The sequence below is a fragment of the Akebia trifoliata genome, chromosome 14 (assembly GCF_017979445.1).
Source record: "Akebia trifoliata isolate Shusen 1 chromosome 14, ASM1797944v1, whole genome shotgun sequence".
Lineage (NCBI taxonomy): Eukaryota > Viridiplantae > Streptophyta > Magnoliopsida > Ranunculales > Lardizabalaceae > Akebia > Akebia trifoliata.
Window position 1 is genome coordinate 14,223,928 of NC_141388.1, and position 23,909 is coordinate 14,247,836.

Below are 23,909 nucleotides of genomic sequence, written 5' to 3' on the forward strand. Positions count from 1 at the left end.
ATTTTTTAAGGTTAAGTTTCATTCAAAATTTGATTAAAGATGAATGGTGTTTTAGTAATCTCATTTTATTTTTGTAAGGTTAAGTTTGATTGAAAATTTAATTAAAGATGAAGGATATTTTGCTAATTACACTTGAACTGTTTTATATTTTTGACATTTTGTAAAAATCATTTGAAGAAATCCTTCTTGGACAACTTCTTTTATGAGCTATTTTTGGACTTTAATTGAAATTCGCAGGAGTCAAAAAAGTTCAAACGAATATAATTTATTTGACTTTTTGACTTCAAAAAAAGAAATAAAAAAAATTGGTTCTTGAAACTCAAACAAACAAGTCCTAAGTAATTAAAAAAATATTGAAATCCATTTAAGTACTTCCCCCTAAACTTACATAGCTATTATTGACATCCCAACTTTTACTTATTACACTCTAATTAAAATTGAAGAAAATAAGTGAATGATTAAGAATAGGTTAAAAAGTTGGGGCTCCAATAGTGATTTATAATATATGAATTTATTGATAAAATATCAATGATTTTATCTTAACAATATCGCTTGTAATTTATCTACGAATTCAATGGAAAAGCGAATAATGGCAATTAAAATGATCAGGTTACTACGTAGATTTTGGGAAAAGTCCCCTCTTAAAATGGGATGAGAAATAACTTAAGAAGTTGGGGTGCGATAACTAACAGTTGGGGTGCTAATAAGAGCTCACTAAACTTAAGGCATGTCTCGTGTCCGCTTGCTTTTAGAGTTATCTCGCGACTCAAAAAGTCACAAGCTCTAAAAGTTAAACGCATCCTCTCTCTCCCCGAAAATCAGAACAAAGAAAGTAAACCCTAGAGGAACCCTAAATCATGTCTGGGATGTACGGTCCAGAAGGTGACGAATCTGATCGGCCCAGAAGTGGCGGTGGCGGCGGAGGTTATGGAGGTAATAGTGGCGGAGGGTATGGTGGTGGTGGCGGCAGAGGCGGTGGTGGCTACGGTGGTGGCAGTGGTGGTGGAGGCTACGGGGGCGGTGGTGGAGGTGGAGGTGGCAGAGGTGGAGGATATGGTGGAAATTCCCAAAATCGAGGTGATTAAATCTTTCGATCTACAGTTCGATTAGTCTGTTAGGGTTAGGGTTTGTGTTATTTGTTATTGTTTTTCTTGGCAGGCGGAGGTGGTGGATACCAAGGAGGTGATCGCGGAGGCGGTGGATATCAAGGCGGAGATCGCGGCGGGGGTCGAGGTGGAGGTGGCGGTAGTAGAGGCGGTGGTCGTGGTTCCGGGAGCGGAAGAGAAGGCGATTGGCTTTGCCCTAATCCTGGGTAAGTTTTTTCCTTCAAATCCCTTTTAATTGTTACTTAAAAAAATTGATTTTGTGTGGGTGAAACTGAAATCTTTATTGAACTTATTGTTGCTGTAGTTGTGGGAATTTGAACTTTGCTCGTAGAACTGAGTGTAATAAATGTGGGACTCCAAGTCCCGGGGGAGGAGGAGGCGGCGGCGGCGGTGGCGGTGGTGATAGAGGTGGTGGTAGAAGTGCAGGATACGGTGGGAATCGTGGCGAGAGAAGTGGTGGAAGAGGTGGTTCTTATGGTGGTAATCAAGGAAGAGACGATGGTGGTTACGGTTCAGTTCCTCCACCTGCGCCACCCTCTTACGGCGGAGCTCCTGGAAATTATCCACCACCTCCAAATCCTTACGGTGGAAACAATAATTATGGAACGGAAGCCGTTCCTCCTCCTACTAGTTACACCGGTGGGCCCAATTCGTACCCTCCTTCGTATAGTGGCCCTCCAAGTTACGGTGGTGATGGTCAAGGTGGTGATATGCGAGGAAGTGGTGGACGAGGTCCTCCAGTTGCATATGATGGTGGGTATGGTGGTGGTCCTCGAAACAGTGGAGGTAGTTATGGTAGTACTCCTCCCGATACTCCAGTGAAGGTGAAGCAATGTGACGCGAATTGTGGTGATTCTTGCGATAACTGTAGGATTTACATTTCGAATTTGCCTCCAGATGTTAGTACTGATGAGCTGAGGGAGCTTTTTGGAGGCATCGGTCAGGTAAAGAAAACATGCCTTCTTTTTCTCTTATATTTGAATGTGATTATTGTTTTTTGTAATTTTTCTTGAGATCTTTTTTAGGATGGTTAAGGAATATGCATTTACATTTCGATCGTTTCTGTTTCTGGTATATCTGCAGAATAATTTGATCCAAAAGTTTATTTTGAATGCTTTGATCCCAAAGTTCATTTTGAATAACTAAAAGTTTTATTTAGTTTTGATTTTTTACTGATGGATGCATGTGATTAAATTGAATGTCCATTAACCAAAAGTTTAATTCTTTTCCTTTTGATAATGGACACATGTGAGTAAATTGTGTGTCCATGAAATTTGCTGTTGTCATGATTACACACATTTTCTTTGGTAACTAAACAAGAGTATGTATTTAAGTTGTAAGAACCAAAACGTTTGATCCGCTTTGTCATCTTCTATGAGGATATATAAATATTTGCATGGGTGAGCTTTACAAACTGGCACTCTAGGAGGAATGAGGATCAACAAACTTCTACGCAAAAATCTAATGAAAAGTGCAAAGCAAATGCCGATAAGCGCAGACGATTCAAGAGCTATGAAGAAGGAGACTTGGGTCATGGTTTATCTTAGTAATAATCGTTTCCTTATTAGAATTTACAACAAGACCAAATTAAAGAAAATTGGGCCCTTTTGTATCTTAAAAAAAAATAAACATTAACGCTTATGTGGTGGATTTGCCTGATGATATGCACATATCCCCGACATTCAACGTAAAGGACATATATCCTTATTTTTTGGGAGGATGGTTTTTCTACTCCTACACTAAACTCGGGGACGGGTTTTCTCAAAGAAAAATGGCCTGATTTAGGACATCTACAATCTTAGTTAGAGTTTTACTAAGATTTCTATTTCTATATCTATTTCTACTTCTAGTATGATTTCTATTGCATTGTTATGTTAGGAGTATAATTTCTTTTTAGTTTCTAATTGTTTTAAATTTGTTTTATTATTTAGGTTTTAATTTGCTTAGAATTGTCCTGTTTGAGTTCTAATAGGATTAAAAAGTTAGTATTATGTTGTAGATAGGTTAGGAATGTTAATTTTTAATATTTTAGTAGGATTCTAAGTTGTTATGATGTAGTTATCTATATAAGGAGCTCCAAATTCGAAAATCAATCGATAATCAATTTAATCATTTATTCTCTTTTAATTACGTTTTAGCTTTATGCTATATTTTCTTTTAAGCTATTGCTTATTTATCAATTGAATCTATTGATTGAAATTGATTTAGAGTGTTTTATTGAACACAATCTATCTAATCTATTGATTCACACGCTTTCGTTACATCATTTTTTATACAAATAATTAAGTTTAATTATTAATTTAAATATTTATTATATAAAATATATCATTCAGATCCAGACGGGTATAGAGATGGATTTGTACCATACTCGAATCTGACTTGGATTAGGGCGTCAACCCATATCCGACCCATATTTTTCTTTAGATATACTCCAAGGGCCCAGACCTGCTAAATTCGGATAACTCGAATTTCGTATAAAATCTGACCCATTTTATGACATATTCTTATCACCTTATTTTATTCAAAAATATAATTATTTAAATAGGAATCTAGATCATAAATAATGTAAAGTGAGTTGAATGATTTGTATTAGAATTGTTAATGGGACGGGTTTTGGCCCGATTTAACCCGGCCTGTTATGGATCAGGTTGGGATTTAGTTATGAAGTCCATTTAGCTATTGGATCGGGCCAGTCTAAGCCCGTTTAATAATAGGGTTGGATTTGGGTTTGGAATGTAGGCCTGGTGGGTGGCTTGGCCCACTATACTATATTAAATACAATATATGAAAGTCTTATTATAAATTAATAATGATCCCCTTACCGTCGTAGTGTCTTTGAAAATGGGTTTGGCTCGACCCACAAATGGTCTGAATGTTTTTGGAAGTGGACCAGGCTTGGATTAAGGTTTTATTTATTAAGCCTGACCCGATATTTAGATGGGATGGGGCTTAATTTTTTAGCCTAAAAGAGCCCGGCCCATTTGAAGTCCGATCCAATCCTTTGATAGCCCTAATTTATAAACTAAATGACTCAGGTGAGTCAACTCGCTTTTTCAGATTAACGATTTTTGCTCGGAGTTGTAAATCCCACATAGGTGGGAGTTGTAACTCCTTTAAAAGGGAGTTGAGGACCTTCTTGGAGTGGCTACTTGATGGAATTGGTGAACCAAACAGAAGAGTAGTAGAAAGAGAATCGTTAGCCACAATCATGACTGGAAGAGTATATATTAATATTAAAATAATAAGATTGAAAAGGCATAATTGCCCTTATAAAACGAAAAACTAAACATCTAAACATAAAGACATAAACTGAATCATAACATATTCCAATACTCCCCCCTCAAGCTAGAGCAAATATATCAACTAAGCCCAGTTAGACAAGATGAGAGTTAATAACATAAGGACCAACAGATTTCGTAAGCATGTCAGCAAGTTAATTTGAAGAAGATACGAATATTGTCTGAAGGACACTAGATCGAACATTCTTCCTGAGAAAGTGAATATCAACCCTTTTATGCTTGGTTCTTTCGTGAAGAACAAAGTCAAAAGCAAGCATAATAACAGACTTATTGTCACAAAACAGTGTGGAGGAAACATAAATATGAAATCCCAGTTTTGTCAGCAAAGATCGAAGTCAAATTAGCGCACATGTGCTAAGGGCCATAGCCCAATACTCAACTTCATCAGAGGAGCGTATAACCACACTTTGTTTTTTACTTTTCCACTAGATCAAGTTACTACCATGGAAAATACAAAAACCAGAAGTAGATTTCATATCCGTAATAGAACAAGCATAATCAGCGTTAGTAGAGTAGGATAGATGAGGTTGAATAGTAGATAAATAAATGAGTCCAAGACCGGGACGTACGTGACTTCAAGTAGCGAAGAATACGATAAATAACATAAAGATTTGAAGTGCGCAGAGCATGCATAACCTAACTAACCACATTAACTGCAAAAGTCAAATTTGGTTTGGTGTTAGTCAGATAAATCAAATGGCCTACGAGTCTCTGATAAGAAGGATCTGATAATAGATCGCTCGATTTGGCATGAAGGTGTTGATTTTGATCCATAGGAGAAGAAGCAGGACGACAATCAAGTATATCACTGTCCTAAAGAAGATCGAATGTGTATTTATGCTGAGATAGCTAAATACCACGGCGAGAGTGGGCCACTTCTATCCCCAAGAAGTACTTGAGAGGTCCTTAACCTCAAAAAGCATTACCCAATAACATCGTTACCCTCTCAATCCATTGGGTATCATCTCCTGTCAGAGGATAATATCATTCACATAAACCAGAACAATAACACAACGACCATCCAATTGTCGACGGATAAAGCATGATCTGAATGACATTTGGAGAATTCCATCAATAAAATGACCTAAGAAAAGCATTTAAACCAAGCTCGTGGGGATTGCTTCTGGCAACATACAAAGATTTAAAGACGAAACCCAGGAGGGGGGTCCATATAGATAACATAATGCAGATCATCATTTAGAAAGACATTCTTCACATTAAGTTGGTGAAGAGGCCATGAGTGCACGCATCTAAGGAGATAAGAAGGTGAACAGTAGAAAGTTTAGCTACAAGAGTACAAGTGGCACCTAAATCCTTTCTTAGAGTCTGTGTAAATCTCTTAACAAGAAGACGTCCTTGTATCGATCAACAATACCATTCGTTCGGTATTTGATAATAAAAACCCATTTACAACCAACTGTGCGCTCCCTAGTGGGAAGGGGAACAAGCTCTCAGGTATGGTTCTTCTGCAAAGCATCCATCTCAGCAGTTATGGCAATAGTCCACTGAGGATCTCGTAAAGCTTCTGAAGTATACCGAGGAACTCGAATAGAATTAATGACAACAAGGTAGGTTTGATAAGAAGAGAATCCCTGATAGGAAATAATTGGGTAATAGGATGATTAGTAACACACTCTCGCTTACCTTTGCGAAGTGCAATAAGTAAGTGAGAGTCAGAAACAGAAGGGATAGGAACATGGGTAGGGGAGAATGTACCTGAGTCCAAGGTTGGAGACGGGGGAGGGCGACAAGAGTAAACCTGAAGCGTTGGCTAAGATGGAGAAAAGATCGTAGAATTCTGCTTTAGGAGAAGGATTTTGCAAAGAAAAAGAGCCTTGCAAAGATGTGACAGGAAAGTAGCGAACATTTTCAAAAAAGGTAACATCGAGGGAATGTATAACATGATGAGAAACAAGATTATAACATCGATACCCCTTCGACATATAAGAGTAACTCAAGAAAATACATCAAATGGTTTTGTCATCTAATTTTGTGCGATGAAGGATCCTGTCCTGAAAGTGTACTCAAAGACTTTGGGTGTAATAAGAAAGAGAGTGCTATTAGGATGAACATGTAGATGTGCCTGACTTCCCAAGGTGAGACTCGAAACGAGGTTAAGAAGAAAAGCCACGGTGAGGACAACCATATTCCAATATAATTTAGGAACGTCCATTTCTCAAAGAAGGCAACGAATAATGTTCATAAGGTGGTGATTCTTATATTTCGCCACCCTGTTCTGCTCAGGGGGTGTAAGGACAAGTTAATTGGCAAAGCATACCATGTTCATGAAGATGATAACTGTCACGCCCCGAAATCCCAACACGAATCCCTATGATTCATCGGTTAGAATCTCGAGGTGTGAGGTAATCAATCACACAATCTGACAGAACATTCATAAATAATAATACTTATGAAAAGAAAATATACGCAGCGGAATAAACATTTAACTAACATCTATACGAGAGTCTAGAGTAAACAGAAGAAATCGACAAACACTGATATAAGTCAAGATCTTTAATCTCATAATTCATCAGGTTACAAAAATTTCTAAACTACCATGTTTCTTATCTACAACCAAAAATCGCTAAGATCCTCTACTAGTCCTCAAAGACATGGCGGCGGCAAGACATCAATCTGATCCTCCTCAAGGACCTCCTCAAAAGACTCCTCAAAGAACGGTTCTTCAAAAGTTGAATAATCTGAAAGGGGAAGGATAGGGTGAGTAACAGGGGAATGTTACTCAGCAGGATGAACGCTGTTCTAACAACGAGTCATACATGCACGAGTAATCAGTTGAACAGTTAAATAATGTAAGTTTTTCATAATGTAACATACGATAAATGTCTAAGCATATTTAATAAACAGTTAAATAATTTCAACCTATCATTTCTATCATTTAAAGTAGCATATGCATCTTTTAAATGAAAACATCTATCAATCATTACAAAATAAGAAAAAGATACATAATAAGAACACACGGCGGTGTAATCGATAAGAGAGCAGAGGAACACGTCGATATAACCGCCTCGGCTATGGCAATACGATATTCCAAACTTAACCTCCGATGTGGAATCCCATCGTTATAATCTGATTTTGTGGCCGGTCTAGCATACCACGGTTGGATGACCATTTATCCGGCTCAGACTGGCCGTTGACCAAGAACCCAATACTGAGTTCAACTAACGGTGAGGTCGACCGTTTGACGACTACAGACTAAAAGTGATCACTAACTAGCCCAGGAGACCCCTCGCGTCGAAGCCTATCAAGAGGCAATGCATGTGAACCCCGCCTAGCTCTACACTATACAGAGACCGCCTTTACACACGTTTCCCAGGAAATAAGTAGGAGAAATTCCCGGATTTCATAAGCTGTAATATGCTCTAAGGTATCCCACACTACCGAAGAGCATATGACATCTAGTGTTATTCTAGATTGACTCGTCGCTTCTGGATACATAGCAACGCGTCACTCTTTATGGGTTTTCTACAAATCTTTACTGGTAAACAAAATAATTTATTTTGTATATAATATATCATTTCTTTTAATCGAAAATACAAACAAAATCTGGTAGTGCCCTCCAGTGACAGTTATCTGTCATATCCATCCATCAATCATCTCATCCCTCTATCTATCTATCACGTTTTACGTGGCATGGCCACTACGTAGAACTGGAGGCACTGTCCCATCAATCAGTCGAGAACATACGTTCTCTCTATCCATCCATCGATTAAATCGATCAATCTATCATCTAATTTCCTACATATCTATCAAAGTAATTTTACTTTTAAAGAAATTCGAAATCCATAGAGCATCAACCAATTCCATTCGATGGTTTTGGTTGAGTAGAAAGACTCGAAAACGAAGATAAAACCATAAGCTGAAAATCTATGAAAATTTAACTAAGTGTTGAAAAATAATTTTTTTCAAAGTCGAAATTGAAAACGAACTATTTATTTATTTATTAAAGAACTTAAAGTAATACTTAATTAGTTTTAATGAAATAAATGTAGGAAATGGGTATACATACTATATGGAAGCAACACAAAACAAATTAGAACCAAACTCAACATTCAGATACTTTTTCGAATTGCTGATTTTTCGTCGAAACTCGACCAAACTCGATCCAAATATCATATTAACTATGAAATGCTTATATTACATCAAATGAACTAAAACCAATCATAAATAAGCATCTAAACATGATTCAAATCGTTCAAATATGTATAAACTTAATGAAATAATCGATTTATCAACAATCATATGGATTTTCTATGAAATTATCGCATAACTAGAAGGTAGAAGGGAAGGCAACCTACATCAAGCTATTTTCAACGGTTGAATGGACTTTAAAATCGCCTCCGGCCAATCTCCAAAATTTTCTTCCGGCGAAAATCGGATTTCTTTGCGTCCACACGTAACCCTCGGCGAGAGGAATAACTTTCCTTCTTGCGCCTAAGCTCGGATCGTTCTCGTTTGGCGTAGATCTGAGTTTCAAATATTGAAGGAAAATGGTTGAGATTTGTTTAGAGAGGAGAATAAGAAAAATCTGATTTTTCTAATAGAATTTAGATATTTATATCACTTAAGTTGGGACATACTTGTCATTTTGGGAATTGTTTTTCCCAAATGCCGAATTGGACAAACTTATACTCTATTTCGGGTGATTTTTCGACACGAATCTAATGATATGATCGGTTTCCTCAAATTACGTCTCTAAGGTGTCATTTACCTATTGTAAAATATCTAACGCGAAACTCGAGGATTTGATAACTTTTAAATCAATGCACGGATCTAAAATTCTTTCCTCGAGATACATTTTAGGATTTTCAGGTCATTACAATAACGAATTCTATCAGAGATATATTCCCCTCCGTTATCGGACCTAAGAGCTTTAACAATAATGTTGTACTGGGTTTGAATCATTTTAATAAAGTTAACAAAAATAATTTCTACCTCAGACTAAGAATGTATCAAATAGACCAAGTACAATGAGAATAGTTGTCTATAAATGTAACATAATACCGATGACCAGTAAAAGATGTAATAGGGGAAGGACCCCTCACATCAGAATGAATCAAATCAAACATTGTATTAAATTGATGCATACGAGGAATAAGTACGTGTGTGTTTAGAAAGCTCACACACAGAGTATTGTAACATGGGTCCACTACAAGAATTTTTTAAAGTAGGAAATAAAGAATATAAGTGCTGAAAATAAGCATGTCCTAAGTGAGCATGTCATGAGTCTAAAGACTGAGAAGAAAACGTATGACTCCTAGAGAAGGGAAGTACAGAAGTCGGAGTAGCAGTATGCGGAATACCAAACAGGTACAGCCCATCTCGCTCTTATCCCAAAAATCATCTTCGAAGTCGAGTCCTGAAAAATACAGTGAGTTGGAAAGAAAGTCTCAGAACAATTTAAAGATTTTGTAATACTACTCACAAATAAGAGATTAAGAGAAAGGTAAGGAACATGAAGCACAAAATCAAGAGAAATACCCGAAGATACAGGGATGGTACCTTGCTGTGTATAGGTGTAAGGGACCCATCAGCAAGGTAAACCTTCCTAGGAGTAGCGGGAAAAGTAGAAGAGGTAAAATGACTAGACTCACCAGTTATATGATCAGAGGTACTAGAATCAATAACCCATGTCAGAGGAGTTGGACCCTACTGAGAGATATGAAATGCAGAAGATGTATTTGGAGGCGTGGTAACTAAGGTCATGGTCGAAGATGATCGAGTATGGGTATGGATCTAATCTTGAACAATAGTGGCAATTTAGGTCTGAAGTTGTTGCGAATCAATAGTGCCAAGATAAGTAGGAGGGTCAGTGGTCGAAACTATTGAGGAATCCACAATGGTAGCACGGGGAGTGGATTGCCCCAAAGGAGTAGTAGTAAATCGTAACAAGTGAGGGTAGAGTTGAAAGCAATGAGCCTTCTCATGGTTAGTCTTCCCATAATGACTACAAATGAAACCACTCCCTCGACACCCACAACCATGACTCCCAGCTCCCTGAATACGAGAGTCAGAGAAACTCGAATTGGCTACAAGGGCCCTGTTGTGGAGTGGAAAGAATAGCCAGAGTCTGAGTCTGAGATGAAACTATAGGACGATGACGCTCATCACTATCGATAGTCGCAAAAGTCTCAAGTAAGGGAGGTAATGGAGAGGTTAAGAATCTATGTCCGAAGTGCCTCAAATTCGTGGCGTAAGCCCATGAGAAACTGGTATGTCTGATGTCAAGCAATTCTCTTTATCTCATATCCAGCTACATTTGCAGATAACTCAACTATAGACTCATAATGATCGAGATTGAAGAAACCCAAAATAATCTGCTACACTTTGAGACCGCTAAGTAGTCTGGGCGACATCTCGATAAAGCATATAAATCCTCGAATCATTCTGAGCACGAGCATATGTCTGAGTGAGAGTTGACCACTAAGATGAGACAGTCTCATGGTACATAAATATAGTGTAGATCCGCTGCTCCATAGAATTAAACAATCATTCGAGAATGGTGTAATTATCGATTTCCCATTGTTCAAATTTGGGATCAATAGTAGGTGGCTTGATAACATTACCCAAAAGCCATCTAGATTTTCCGCGACTTCACAAATAGAGTCTCACAGATCGAGATCAAGACTGAAAGTTTCGACCATCCAAAAGGGTAGTAGTAATATGTTGGGTTGAGGAGTTGTGGCCAAAAGAAGTGTTTGATTCCTTGTTTTCTTGATTCGATGTTATAACTTCCAAAGACAGACGAATAAAAAAAACAAACAAGAAATGCAAGATCTCTAGATAACTGAAGAAGAGGCAAAGAACTGAACTCACAGCAACCTCTCAAAGAAAAAAAAAAAGGAACTGTGGAAGAACAAAACAAATATTGGAAGATTTGGTTTGAAGGGAGGTCGCATGCAAACCGAAGTCCAATGTGTGATCTTAAAAAGAAGGAAGGGAACAGCCATAGTCCATAGCAGCCACTCGCAAAGACAGCATCACAACAAGCTTAGCACGGTCGCAAGGCTACACCCCTGTTTCACAGCACAGAACTACCACACAGCAGTGTCGCAAGAGGCTAACAGCCCAATCACAGTCACACAGCAGTACAGAAAATTATTGCAGCCCTTAACAGACAGCCAGAAGTCCTATTGCAGCCCCCAACACTATCACAGTGACCTGGCAGCATAGAAAACAGCCTGCAGTGTAGGCTTATTGCAAAAAACAGTCAACTAGTTCTATTGCAGCATGCAAATAGAACACTCCAGGCCAGAAAGGAATAAAAAGAAAAGAAATCCCCGAAGGGGGGGAACTCTAACCAAACCTGTTGCTAGGTGTGTTTGATTCCAAGATCAAACGACAAAGTTGGAGGAGAAGAGAGTAATGTGATGGTACTTCAAGGGACCAAAGAACCGAAGAGAGAGAAGGACCCAAGAGGAGCTGTCGATGGGTTTTAGGGCTCTGATACCAAGAAGGGTAATAGAAAGAGAATCGTCAGCCACAATCAGGGTTGGGAAGAGTATGTATTAAAATAATAAGAGTGAAAAGGCATAAATGCCCTTACAAAGGGAAAAACTAAACATAAAGACATAAACTGATCATAACATATTCCAATACAAACAACCAATTAGAATTCTAAGGTGGGAGTTGTAACTCCAACTCCCATTTCTAAACACACCCTAAATGTGTTCCTTGGTCTTTGTGAAAAGGTTATTCTCTTTTGAAAATTAACTGTTGCATACTGGTTTACTTTGAGTATGCTAATTGTTGATGTTCTTATTTAGGTTGCAAGAATCAAGCAGAAGCGTGGTTACAAGGACCAATGGCCCTGGAGTATAAAGATTTATACAGATGATGCTGGAAACAGCAAAGGGGATGCGGTTCTGTCTTATGAAGATCCTTCTGCAGCACATTCTGCTGGAGGGTTTTACAACAGTAAGTTCCAGGGGACATTTTATCAGCATTTAATCCTGGTTTCTATTAAATTTTCATTAGTATTTACAGTGGCCTTTGTTTTTCAGATCATGACCTGAGGGGTTATAAAATAAATGTCGCAATGGCAGAGAAGTCTGCACCAAGAGCACCACCTGCCCATGGTCATGGGTATGTTACATCTCTCTCATGTTAATTTGCATTTTTGGCAGCCTGGTTGAATGAATTTTTGAATAGGACCTATGATAAATACATATTTTGGTATGAGGCAATCTCATTGTAGTTTTCTTTGCTATGAAATTCTTCTATGGCTATTGATCTCTTGATATGATGGTAGTGAAGATCAAGGCATTGTTAGACCATTCAACTTCTATATTAGGGCATTTTAGAGCATAGTCACCAAGTCGGGGTTTGGGTAAAGTTAGAAAGGGAAAACTTCAAAAAATTCAGAAAAATTGGGCTAGGGCTGGGACTGTTTAATTGTTTCTTACTAAATGGTGTTCCCATATTATATCATCAAATCCCATGTTAAATGACAATAAAATCACCAAACCTCACATTGATATCATCCATACATCCACAAAAGTAACCATAAGTCCACAACACTTTCAAGGTTATTGTTCAATATATAAAAAGATTACAATCATGAATCCAAGTTAGGATTCATCAAAGGTCAAAATTATTGAATTCAACATCATCTTCATTTGCATCCTCATTATTTGACATTGTATTGGTAAAATGGTTGCCATCATTCCCTCATGAGGTGGTCTCAACAATATAACTAGTTACAAGGGTTGCTCCCTCTAGTTGTGTGTTCGAAATTGGGTGACCTCTTGATTTACCCTGTTTCTCATTGGGAAACTTCCGTGGGGTCGGGGCGTGTAGCCTAGTCCCATCCCTGAAAAGGGAGTGGGGGGAACCTTGTGATATCCAAGAAAAAGGGGCAAAAGTTTTCACCATCATTGTCTTTAAAGTCCTCCTCTTACAAGTGCATCATCTTGATTGATCATCTACTTTTATTTTTTATTTTTTCAATTTAATCACGACGTTCGCGATTTAATCACGAACTTTATATAAGTTGCTATTTATTGAAAAAGTTACGATTTAATTGGTAAAGGAAAGAAGTCGCAATTAAATCAGTGAAGGAAAAAATAGTTCCGACTTTGGTAACTATGGTTTAGAGGCGTTGATCTAATTCTTTTCTAGCAAGGCTAACCTTACCAACTGAAATCTTATTAAGGGTTGTTGAGCTCACCTTGTGGCATCTAAAAACATTATTCGATACCATAGGAATGCTCGAGGACAACATTCACTTAACTTAAAAAAATGCGCATTTTTCAGCATTAAATTTTAATTTTAAATTTGGGAGTTTAGTAGCCGTCAGTTTCAAAACCTTGGATCAAGCCCAAGAACAATTATATATAATATATATAGGTTGGTGTTCGGAGGCCCTAAAGAGAACCAAACATTGTGCCAAACATTTTTTCAATGTATGGGTTAGAAGTTTCCGAATGAGCTGATTTTTTGTGAGGATGATCTCTTATGATCTCTTTGACAAGGAGATCATCCACACCAAAAATCAGCCCATTCCGAAACTTCTAACCCCATCAAAAGTGATTTACAAAAATCGGACGGTCCATGATTCTTCAACTTGTAAACTAGGGTTAGAAGTTTCAGAATGAGCTGATTTTTGGTGAGGACGATCTCTTCACAGTAGAGATCATCCTCACAAAAAATCAACCCATTATGAAACTTCTAACCCCTATTTTGAAAAATGTTTGGCTCTCTTTAGGGCCTCCCAATGCTTCCCATATTGTTTGGATCTTAGCTTTTCCATGAAATATAGAGGGCTGTGGTGTTGGATTGCCAATTTGGTAATACATTTGAGCTCAACAACCCTTAGTAACACTTCAAATCTTACTAAGTTATTAATAAGGACAGTGTTTTTCTTCTGTTTTTAGTTGGAAAATCTTGTGTCTAATTTTGTTACCCCCCCCCCCCCCCCCCCCCCCGAACAATAAAAAGATGAAAAATCCACCATCACCAAGTTAATGTCCCCTTTTTTTTAATAAAACCTGTTTTTACTGACGATAAAATTTAACTGTGGAATTCATGTATATGCCAACCTTGTTCATCTTGCATAGATTCCTTTTATGAATTCGCTTTGCTATTTTTGTATGTTTTCTCGCGTCTACTGTATGCACTTATGCTTGCAGATGTGGAGGTACTTGCAAATTACACTATATATTATTATTGAAAGGCTTGCTATATCTTTTAATTGAAGCATCTTGTAGGGTTGCAATTAGTGTTGGGTGGCTTAAGTGGAGCTGCTCCTTCAGAATTTATGTGATGGACATGTAGATCAAAAACTAATGCCCTGTATGGAAACTTAGAAATTTTTTTCTTGAACATAATCCATTAAGAAGAAGTTTTGTTTTTTCTTGGCCTTTTTGACCAAGGCTCCAAAACACAAGAAATTTTTTTAATGGTCTTACGAAAATATTTAGAGGACAACAATAAGGCTGGCTATTGGCATAATTTGGCCAGTCCATTGAATCCTATGGTTTGAGTCAATGAACACGGAATAAATCCCCATCAAATTGACCACCATACTGGATTATGGCGTCTTCTTCTCTTTTGCCATATCAGATACTGATTTTAGCACCTGATTTATCTATTTGAAGGTTGACGTTGACCTTTGGTTTGGTTCTTTGAGATGAGTACAACCCATTTGACAAAATGAGCCTAGCAAACTACTTTTTCCTGTTAGCAGTACTGTACAAAAATTGTACCTACCAGATAGGGGTTCTTTCTCAAGAATCCCCCATTTGGAGAATGCCACTTAGATACTCTCCCACCAAATCCTAACAATCTCTTGGAACTTGGGATTCTAATCTCCTAAAAAGACAAGGAATCTGTCCATTAAAGGTATGTATGCTATTCACTCATAATAGGGAGTCACCTGGGGCATAAGAGTCATTCTCCCTAAAGGATTGACATCCTTGATAAGCACAGGGTACACATGCCAATCTTTGATCATAGATAATTAGAAAACTCTCCCGGCCGCCAAAGAAGCCTCAAGAAGTTTGGTACCATATCTTCCCTTCTCCTCGGCTGAGCATTCCCAAGGGGTTTATCTTGTTGAATTCTTTTGGGTCAAGAGTCCTATTGCAGATGACAGAATTGATGCTGCCTGTACCTTCCCTATTTGTCGGTTCCCTTTGCCCAACATTCACTGTTTGAGCAATGGTTGGTTGATAGAGACAGATAATGAATAGGATCTTGACCTAGTTCTCACCCAAGTATCCAGTGATTTTATAGAAATAGGAAGTAAGCTTATTTGTGGAGGTGAGGTTCATCTTCAAAGGGAAGAATCCATCCAAAGTGGGCACATGTCTCGACCTTCCCTAAAACAAGAAAATAAAGTAAATTGGGTCAAATCTAACTGATTTGATTACAGCCCCCCTCTTCAAAGAGTCACAAATATTTGTTTGCACCTAGGATCCCGTACGGCTTTTTTTATTTTATTTTATGAATATATACCAATTTCATTAAAGATAAAAGGCGGTCCGGGGGGTGGGGGGGTCTTCCATACAGGAAAACCATCGAAGAACCCAACTACCCAAATGAGCAATCTAAGAGTCTTAAATACAAACTTCCTTGCTTTTTTGGATTACTCATTTGGACCAAAGGAGCATGAGACTTTCGAGTTATGGTCTTCAATATTATGCCCTGAATAATTCTCTCCTGATCTTGGGAAGTTCTCTGATTTCGTTCTTTGCAAATAGACAATAGAGTGATAGACTACTAATGGAACCATGTCACAGGATCTCTCCTCTGTTGGAAAAGTTGTGATATGCCTAATTTGAAACACCAAAACCATCAATGACGGGTCCAACAACAACCAAAAGCCAAGAAACATAAAGATCACACATTTCTAGTAACCCAACACATAATTAAGAGATGACTGATGCCAACTCATTTTCCTCACACATGAAAAAAAATTCCCTCAAAGAATTACAAGGAGACCTTCAAAGGGATGTGGGATCCTCAAATATATGAGGTAGAAAGTGTGGGTTCCAAAAGAGAATATGTTGAATCAATTGAGAAAATACCATCTAGAGTATTTTTCTATACTCGCTTGTCCTCTGTAGGGGATTTGAGGAAAGCTAATAGGATTTTTGTCAGGGAAGCATTAGAATACGATTCCTAGTTGTTCAGGTTCCTCCTTAGATTCAATTTCCATGCTGTGTTCCCACCATACCAATTATAAACACTTTGATTTTGTTGCTACTTCTTTTTATCATAAATCCAAAAGACAACCAGAAAAAGGTGATTGAGGGCCAATTCATTACCGCTCACACCCTTCCAAAATATGATCTGATTTTGATCTTGTTCCCTTCGAAATTTTGATCACACATTCTGGACCCCCATCCAAACACCAACCCATGTGGACTTGTAAAATTGTACCTTGTTCTCATCTCAAGCCTCCACGCCTGAATTTTTTCCAGGACAAGTCTTCTCCATAGAATATTATGTTCCACCCCAAACTCCCAAGCCACTGCCACATAGAAGCCTTGATCATCACTAGTAGCTTTTTTAAAATCCTAGTCCTCCACTTCTTTTTGGAGTATAGATATTTCCCTATTTTACTAGTATTTCCTTCTTTTTGGAGTATAGAGATTTCTTCAGTAACCATCCCACAGAAATTTGCTGCTTGTAGTAGATGCACTGTTTGAAAATGGCCATTTACACATATCCTATGGTTTGTGTGCCTTCTAATTGTTACATATTTGTACTTTGGAAGTTGCAACTTGATCTGCAATGATGTAAATTGTTATTTCTTAAATCTAATGCGATTCAATTTTCCAGATAGGTGTCTAAATTCAGATACATAGGTGAATTGCCAACTTAGCTAAGTGGCAAGACGTGAGGAGTGTTGTTCCCACGTCTTAGGTTCAAGCCCCCTTCAACCCAACTTCATTCGTTAACCACTAACCCTCTACCTATCAAAAAAATAAAATAAAAATCAGATACATGGGTTCTGCACTGATACAGTACGGTGATGCCTAACCTAAAATGATGAGGCTAAGAACAACAAGATTAAATCAAATAAACAATTCAAACATAAATCTCAGCTCATGCAACCACATGTGATAAAGAAAGTCTAATAGACAACTGAAGTCAATATCTTAAAAAACAATCACAATCCAGCAAATGAATTCCCTTAGTGTTAGAACAAATGGATACCAGTGGAAGATTGAACTTCTGCTAGCGTACGGCTTTAATCAAATACTAGTTCAATGGAATTCTCTTGATTTCATTTGAAGGATTTTAAGGAATGGATTGGACTCAAATTGGCTAAAGCAATATTAAATGTGTTAGAAAATGCTGAAACGCTATTTTAAATTTATCAAAAAAATTTCAGCCCTTCTAAGTGAATAAATGTTTATTTTAAAGGTTATAAGCTTGGTTTAAGGCTTAGGAAATGGGTAGGCTTTGGTTAGAGATTGATTGAGTTCTAGGGTAAGAAGGATGTGTCAAAATTAAAAAAAAGAATCTAGGGTTTAAAGAGGGGGCAGCAGGCATATTGGTATGGGGTAATTTGAGGTTTGGAATAGTATATAAGTGTATAGGGACTGCTGGTCTAGGGTAGAAAAAATAGGGTTAGTTGGGATAATGGCTGAAAATTTAGACTGCATGGGGGTTTTGCAGATCTGAAAATTTTGCAACAATAAAAGAAGGGAAATGTTCGGCACTCTACGCTTTACCCTACATTCTACCCTACGTGTTTTGTCCTACATGGGTTAGAAATTTTGAAATGGGCTGATTTTTGGTGAGGATGATCTCTACAGTTAGAAGATCCTCCTCACCAAAAATCAGCCCATTCCGAAATTTCTTGCTCTATGTTTACAAGTTGAAAAAGCGCGGACCGTCCATTTTTTGTAAACCATTTTTGATGGGTTTAGAAGTTTTGGAATGGGCTGATTTTTGGTGAGGATGATCTCTTCACCATAGAGATCATCCTCACCAAAAATCAGCCTAATCCAAAACTTCTAACCCATGTAGGACAAAACACGTCGGGTAAAGCGTAGGGTAAAATGTAGGGTGCCGAACGGGACCCATAAAAGAATTGGGCTGTTTGGTTATGGCATGGGACAGCATAGAAGAGGTTTGGATGCAATGGTTGTGATTGGATTTTCTCTAAATAGAAAATATAAAACAAAAGATGCAGATAAAGATGGAGATGAAGAAGAGATAGACATAGACATAAGACAATAGAAGAGATGGGTGATCTCTTATCTTGGAATCACACTGAAGTTTGATGATCCTAGTTCTTGCTTCACACCTAGGCGATCATGGCTTCACACCATGGAGAGTTCTCTTGAGAGAAACCTGTGAATATCTATTCCAAAAGTTCATAATCATTTAAATCTGGGACGCCTTTACAACTATTTGTGTAAGACTCAAAATCCTGACCTAATCTCAGTCATTCTATTAATATAATAAGATCTAATGGCCGAATAAAACTTAAATATAACAAAAGCTAAAATATCAACTATGTCCCAATCCTGTATCTTTATCTCCTTGAATTTTCAGCTTATGAAAATTCAATAGAAAGACGTGCTAACATTACCAAATTGTCCCCAAACATATATACTATGACCATGGGCTAAGAAAACATAAAAGTAGGTAAATACTAATCCTAATAACTAAAAAAAGTCCTCCTAAGCATTTTTATGACAACTATGCTTGTCATATACCTCCTTATGTCTTGATATGTGAAGAACAACCCAAGAAAAAAAAAGAAACATATAAAAACTCTCGAGTTACACTGCTAATTTGTTATGGAAAGAATCCAATCTGTGGAGTAGTTGCTTTTGCATGACATGAGTTCTGTTTATGTGATTAGGGGTGGTGGTAGAGGTGGCTATGGTGGTGGAGGAGACAGACGCAGGGACAATTACAGAGATGGTGGAAGCTCTGGCCCTGATAGACACCAACATGGTGGGAACCGCTCTCGTCCATACTAAGTGAGCATCAGGCGGACTATTTTATGTACTAATCTGGGAGATTTCTAAGTCTTTATCACTCGTGAGGTTGTTTACAAACAGGAGACGAAGAGGTAGGTTGTTGTCTTACTCTCTGAAGAAAACCCCTTTCTCTCCTTATTTCTCCCTTTTCTACTATTACAATAGGAGGGGTTTCTGATTTCTAATCGTTGGATTGATTTAAATTATGTGAATCTTTTTATAGAGGCAAGGGGATAATGTCCAAATTGCTGCTAAAGTAGGTTGAAATCACAGGTGAGTGCTGTTGCTTAAAAAAATTTAAATGTTAAGCTTGGGGTACATGGATTCACATGCATGCTGTTCCATGCTTACATTTCCATTGTGCTTTTATAATATATAACCTTTTCTATTTATGCATTTTCATGTGGCATTGATTTAAAAGCTTGTGATTGCATACCTTCGCTGTTCTTGCTGGAACACAATGCCTCATGTTTCACATCTGCATTTTTTTCCTATCAATTGCGCATTTTATGGAGGAATTCGCTGCAGCGACTCATGAACCAGATAATCGATATTTCCCATTGGTTGTTCAACTGGGATCTATGTAATTTATGCTTTAGTCCTTGTTCTGCCTGGGTATGGATGGGGATTTTTGCCCACTTTTTTTTTTTTTTGATCGGCCAGCCTGTTGTTTTTAAGGTGTTTAGTAACTCGGTATTGGCAGGATTTGAATCCAGGTATCATGACCCTAAGACCTCACCAACTAAGCTAGCTCGCACCTGTATTTTTGCCCACTTCTTACCGTGACCTGCATATGTGGAATTGTTTTTCCTCTTTGCTCTCAATGCATGATTTTGGAATAGGTGGAGAATGGGTTTCTTGTACTAATGTCCTGGTTCTAAATATATACGTAATTTGGTTGTGACCTGTGGTGCCACTAAACATCTTTGGTTTAAAAATCCAAGGTAGAGAACCGTTTGCCACATGGATTTAATACAAATGAAGCTAAATGTATTTTAGGACTGTTTGACCATCTGCAGCACCTCAGCAGTAGACATGATTGTAGATGGGTTGTCATAGGCTTGTAATGTGCCTTTCATACTTGATCTTCGCTGCACCATGGTGTTGGTTTTAGTATCAGCCGTCATTTGTTGCCAATGGTAGGATGACAGATGGCTCTATAATGGTGATTGAGCATTTGGGTTTTTGCCAATTTTCCTTTAGGGAGCATTCCCATGGCACCTAAGCTTACAGGATGGATTGTTTTCGTTTATCTATCATTTGAACAAGTTGGACAAAGGACCATTTGGCACGGCTGAGTTGACTACATCAATGACGTTTTTAGATCACCAAAATCGTGTGCTTTGCCCTTTTCCCTAACCAACATTGCATACTCACTCCCTCTAACCTGACATGCTAGCCTTTCCTTGCCCTTTCTTTTGGAATGTGCCCCCACGCAGTGGCTGCTTAAACATGGCTCGTTATAAGCTTATTTTGTGAAAATGATTGGCTTTGAAACTGTAAAATGTTTTAATATTATTATAATTAATATTTTTTTAATGATAGAAACTCGGGTGATGGTGGATGTTGTGAGTTCAATTTGAATCCATTCGCCCCGTGTTTTCTTACCAAGCTTGATGTCTGAAGAATGAAGATATACCCAGGCTTATTTTTCTAAATTTCAATGAATTTTTTTGAAGTATGATTAAGGCCCTCAAGTAATCTGATCAATACAGCGCCTTGTTTGGTATTACTGTTTGTTTGTAGTTGGGAACCTGAAAAGTGGAACTGTTGGAATTCTCAAGTGAGCTGATTATGGTCTAGGTTGGTAGGTCCTATTTTGTAAGTCAAAGGTTTTTTCCCATACTTGGAAGGTATTTTCATATCCATGTAGTGAGCTTTGGTGTGACTAACATGCAAAACCGGCATTTTAAAACAAAATCTATAAAAATGCCATACTACATGTATAGCATTTTACAAACGCTCTTCTTGAGTCTGAAAATCTCATTTCAACTGTAATGTCTGGCATTCATGAGATGTTTTTTCACAGAGAAAAGTAAATCCTATATTTCATAGAATTCTGAATGATTGATCGCATTCGGGTAATTTTGTAAATTGTGGATTCCTTCTAAGTGCTTGGATTCATGTGAATGGCCGATCCAGGATTCGCTTTCCTGAGCAAAATATATTTCAGCAACTATGAACTTACCAATCGAGTCAATACAATTCCCTCAGAGGGTTCTCCCCTCTTGGATCTTTCCATATCCAATTAACTAATTTAGTCCAGAACTCCTTACCATGGGGGGTAAATGGCTCTACATATACATGGATGATGAAAGAGCTCTATAGTCTGGGAACCCTGCAATGTCATAAAATCAGGAATGTCTGGCATGGACAACTACTATTCTGCTGGGAATGATGCCACGTTCCTCCTCAGAGGGGCATCACATTCTTACCTTGCAACTCGACGGGTGAGATCAATCAAATTCAGGGAAAAAACAGAACAGATGTATGTGTGTATATATATATATTTTGGTGGTGTTTGGAGGTGCCTTAAAGAGAGCCAAACATTTTTTAAATGTATGGATTATAGGTTTTAGAATGGGCTGATTTTTGTGAGGATGATCTTTATGATGGAGAGATTATCCTCACAAAAAATCAGCTCATTCCGAAACTTCTAACTTCATCAAAAGTGATTTATAAAAATCAGATGGTCCATGATTCTTCAACTTGTAAATTAGGATAAGATATTTAGGAATGAGTTGATTTTTGGCAAGGATGAATTCTTCCCCATAGAGATCATCCTCATAAAAAATCATCCTATTCTGGACAAAGTTTTGTCTTATATGTCTAAAAAGTTTCAGAATGGGTTGATGTTTTGTGAGGATGATCCCTATAGTCAGTAGATCATCCTCACAAAAAATTAGCCAATTCTGAAACTTCTACCTCCATGAAAGGTGGTTACAAACTAACGGTAAAAGTTGACGGTTCACGATTCTTCATCTTATAACTTAGGGTTAGAAATTTCAGAATTGGCTAATTTTTTGTGAGGATGATTTTCTCACCATAGAGATCATCTTTACAAAAAAATCAGTTCATTCTGAAATTTTTAGCCCATGTAAGATAAAATGCTCTGTCTAAAATGTTGTCTAGGATTTTGTCAAAAGAATGCCACCCCCTATATATATATATATATATATATATATAATATATATATACATAGACGGTTCGACGAACGTCTTTGAAACCATATGAGAAACCTATGTTTCTCAGTTGTTAGATTTTGAGAAACAACGGTTGAGATTCTTTAAGACGTCATTTCTGAATGAAAAACGGAGTTTTATAAATTTTTATTTCAACTCCCTCGTTTGTCATTTTTTTAGCTAAACCCAACTCTCTTGTCTCGACAGAAAACCCAATGAAGCTTCTCTAGACAAAAAATCAATTGAAAACCCAACGCTCTCAGTCGATCGAGATTGATTGAAATCACGGGGATATATATATATATATATATATATGAACAGCGTTCCTAAGACTCATATTGGGACTCACATTGCGACACACTGTTTTGTCTTATATGGGCAAAAATATTTGGCATAGGCTGATTTTTGTGAGGATGATCTCTATGGTGAGATATATATATATATATCTTTCTCCTCCAAATCCTTCGCTCATTTGAAAAAAAAAAAAAAAAAAAAAAAAAAAAAAAAACAAACAGAGAAAGCTTTCTAAATCAAGAGAGAACAAGAAGAACAGATGAGTTGGATGAACAAAGCATGGATCGTGGCAACAACTATGGGAGCTGTTGAGGCTCTGAAAGATCAATGTTCCTGTAGATGGAATTATGCTTTTAGATCGATACATCAACACGCGAAGACCAATCTTAGATCATTTTCTGAAGCCAAGAGACTATCTTCTCAATCTACTTTTGTGATCATAAATAAGATGAGGGAGGAGAAGATTAAGCAATCGGAGGAGTCTTTGAGAAAAGTTATGTACTTGAATTGCTGGGGACCCAATTAATTGATAGGGACGCCATAGCTGTAAATGTTTGGATTCATTGCGGATCACACATAAATTTTGTGTTGTTTCCTTAGATTCAACGATTGTAAATAATATTATATGTGCGAAATTATTAAAATTGTTAATTTGATCTTTTAAAATCTATTTTGTAGAAGTTATTATTTCTCAAATTAATGTAGTTTCCTTTCATTTGCATATATGTATATATGGGTCCTGTTCAGCAACAAACATTTTGACAAACATTTTGGCAAAACATTTTTCAAAACATGGGTTAGAGGTTTTGGAATGGGCTGATTTTTGGTGAGGATGATCTCTACAGTGAGGAGATCATCATCACCAAAAATCAGCCCATTCCAAAACTTCTAATCCCATCAAAAATGGTTTACAAAAAATGGACAGTCCACGATTTTTCAACTTGTAAACTGGGGCTAGAAGTTTTGGAATGGGCTGATTTTTAATGTTTTGCCAAAATGTTTGTTGCTGAACGGGACCCATATATTATATATATATATATATATATATATATATATATATAT

General features: G+C 37.4%; 2 protein-coding genes across 3 annotated transcripts; both read left to right on the top strand.

The window, feature by feature from the left end:
* Window positions 1–774: 774 nt before the first annotated feature.
* TAF15B (TBP-associated factor 15B) lies at window positions 775–19,767 on the top strand. Of its 2 annotated transcripts, XR_015172094.1 has the most exons (7): window positions 775–1,077; window positions 1,159–1,312; window positions 1,411–2,050; window positions 12,190–12,340; window positions 12,427–12,508; window positions 19,251–19,463; window positions 19,595–19,767. XR_015172094.1 is itself a non-coding variant. In XM_086423743.1 (6 exons), exons 1-6 carry the CDS (start codon window positions 858–860, stop codon window positions 19,369–19,371), a joined length of 1,368 nt encoding a protein of 455 aa, XP_086279869.1. In that variant the 5' UTR covers window positions 775–857; the 3' UTR covers window positions 19,372–19,767. The 2 variants fall into 2 exon arrangements, 1 of the variants encoding a protein (XP_086279869.1); XM_086423743.1 differs by having other exon boundaries at window positions 19,251–19,767.
* Window positions 19,593–23,693, top strand: LOC147386396 (uncharacterized). The gene is made up of 2 exons (XM_086423745.1): window positions 19,593–19,644; window positions 22,761–23,693. Exon 2 carries the CDS (start codon window positions 23,107–23,109, stop codon window positions 23,371–23,373), a length of 267 nt encoding a protein of 88 aa, XP_086279871.1. The 5' UTR covers window positions 19,593–19,644; window positions 22,761–23,106; the 3' UTR covers window positions 23,374–23,693.
* Window positions 23,694–23,909: the final 216 nt, after the last annotated feature.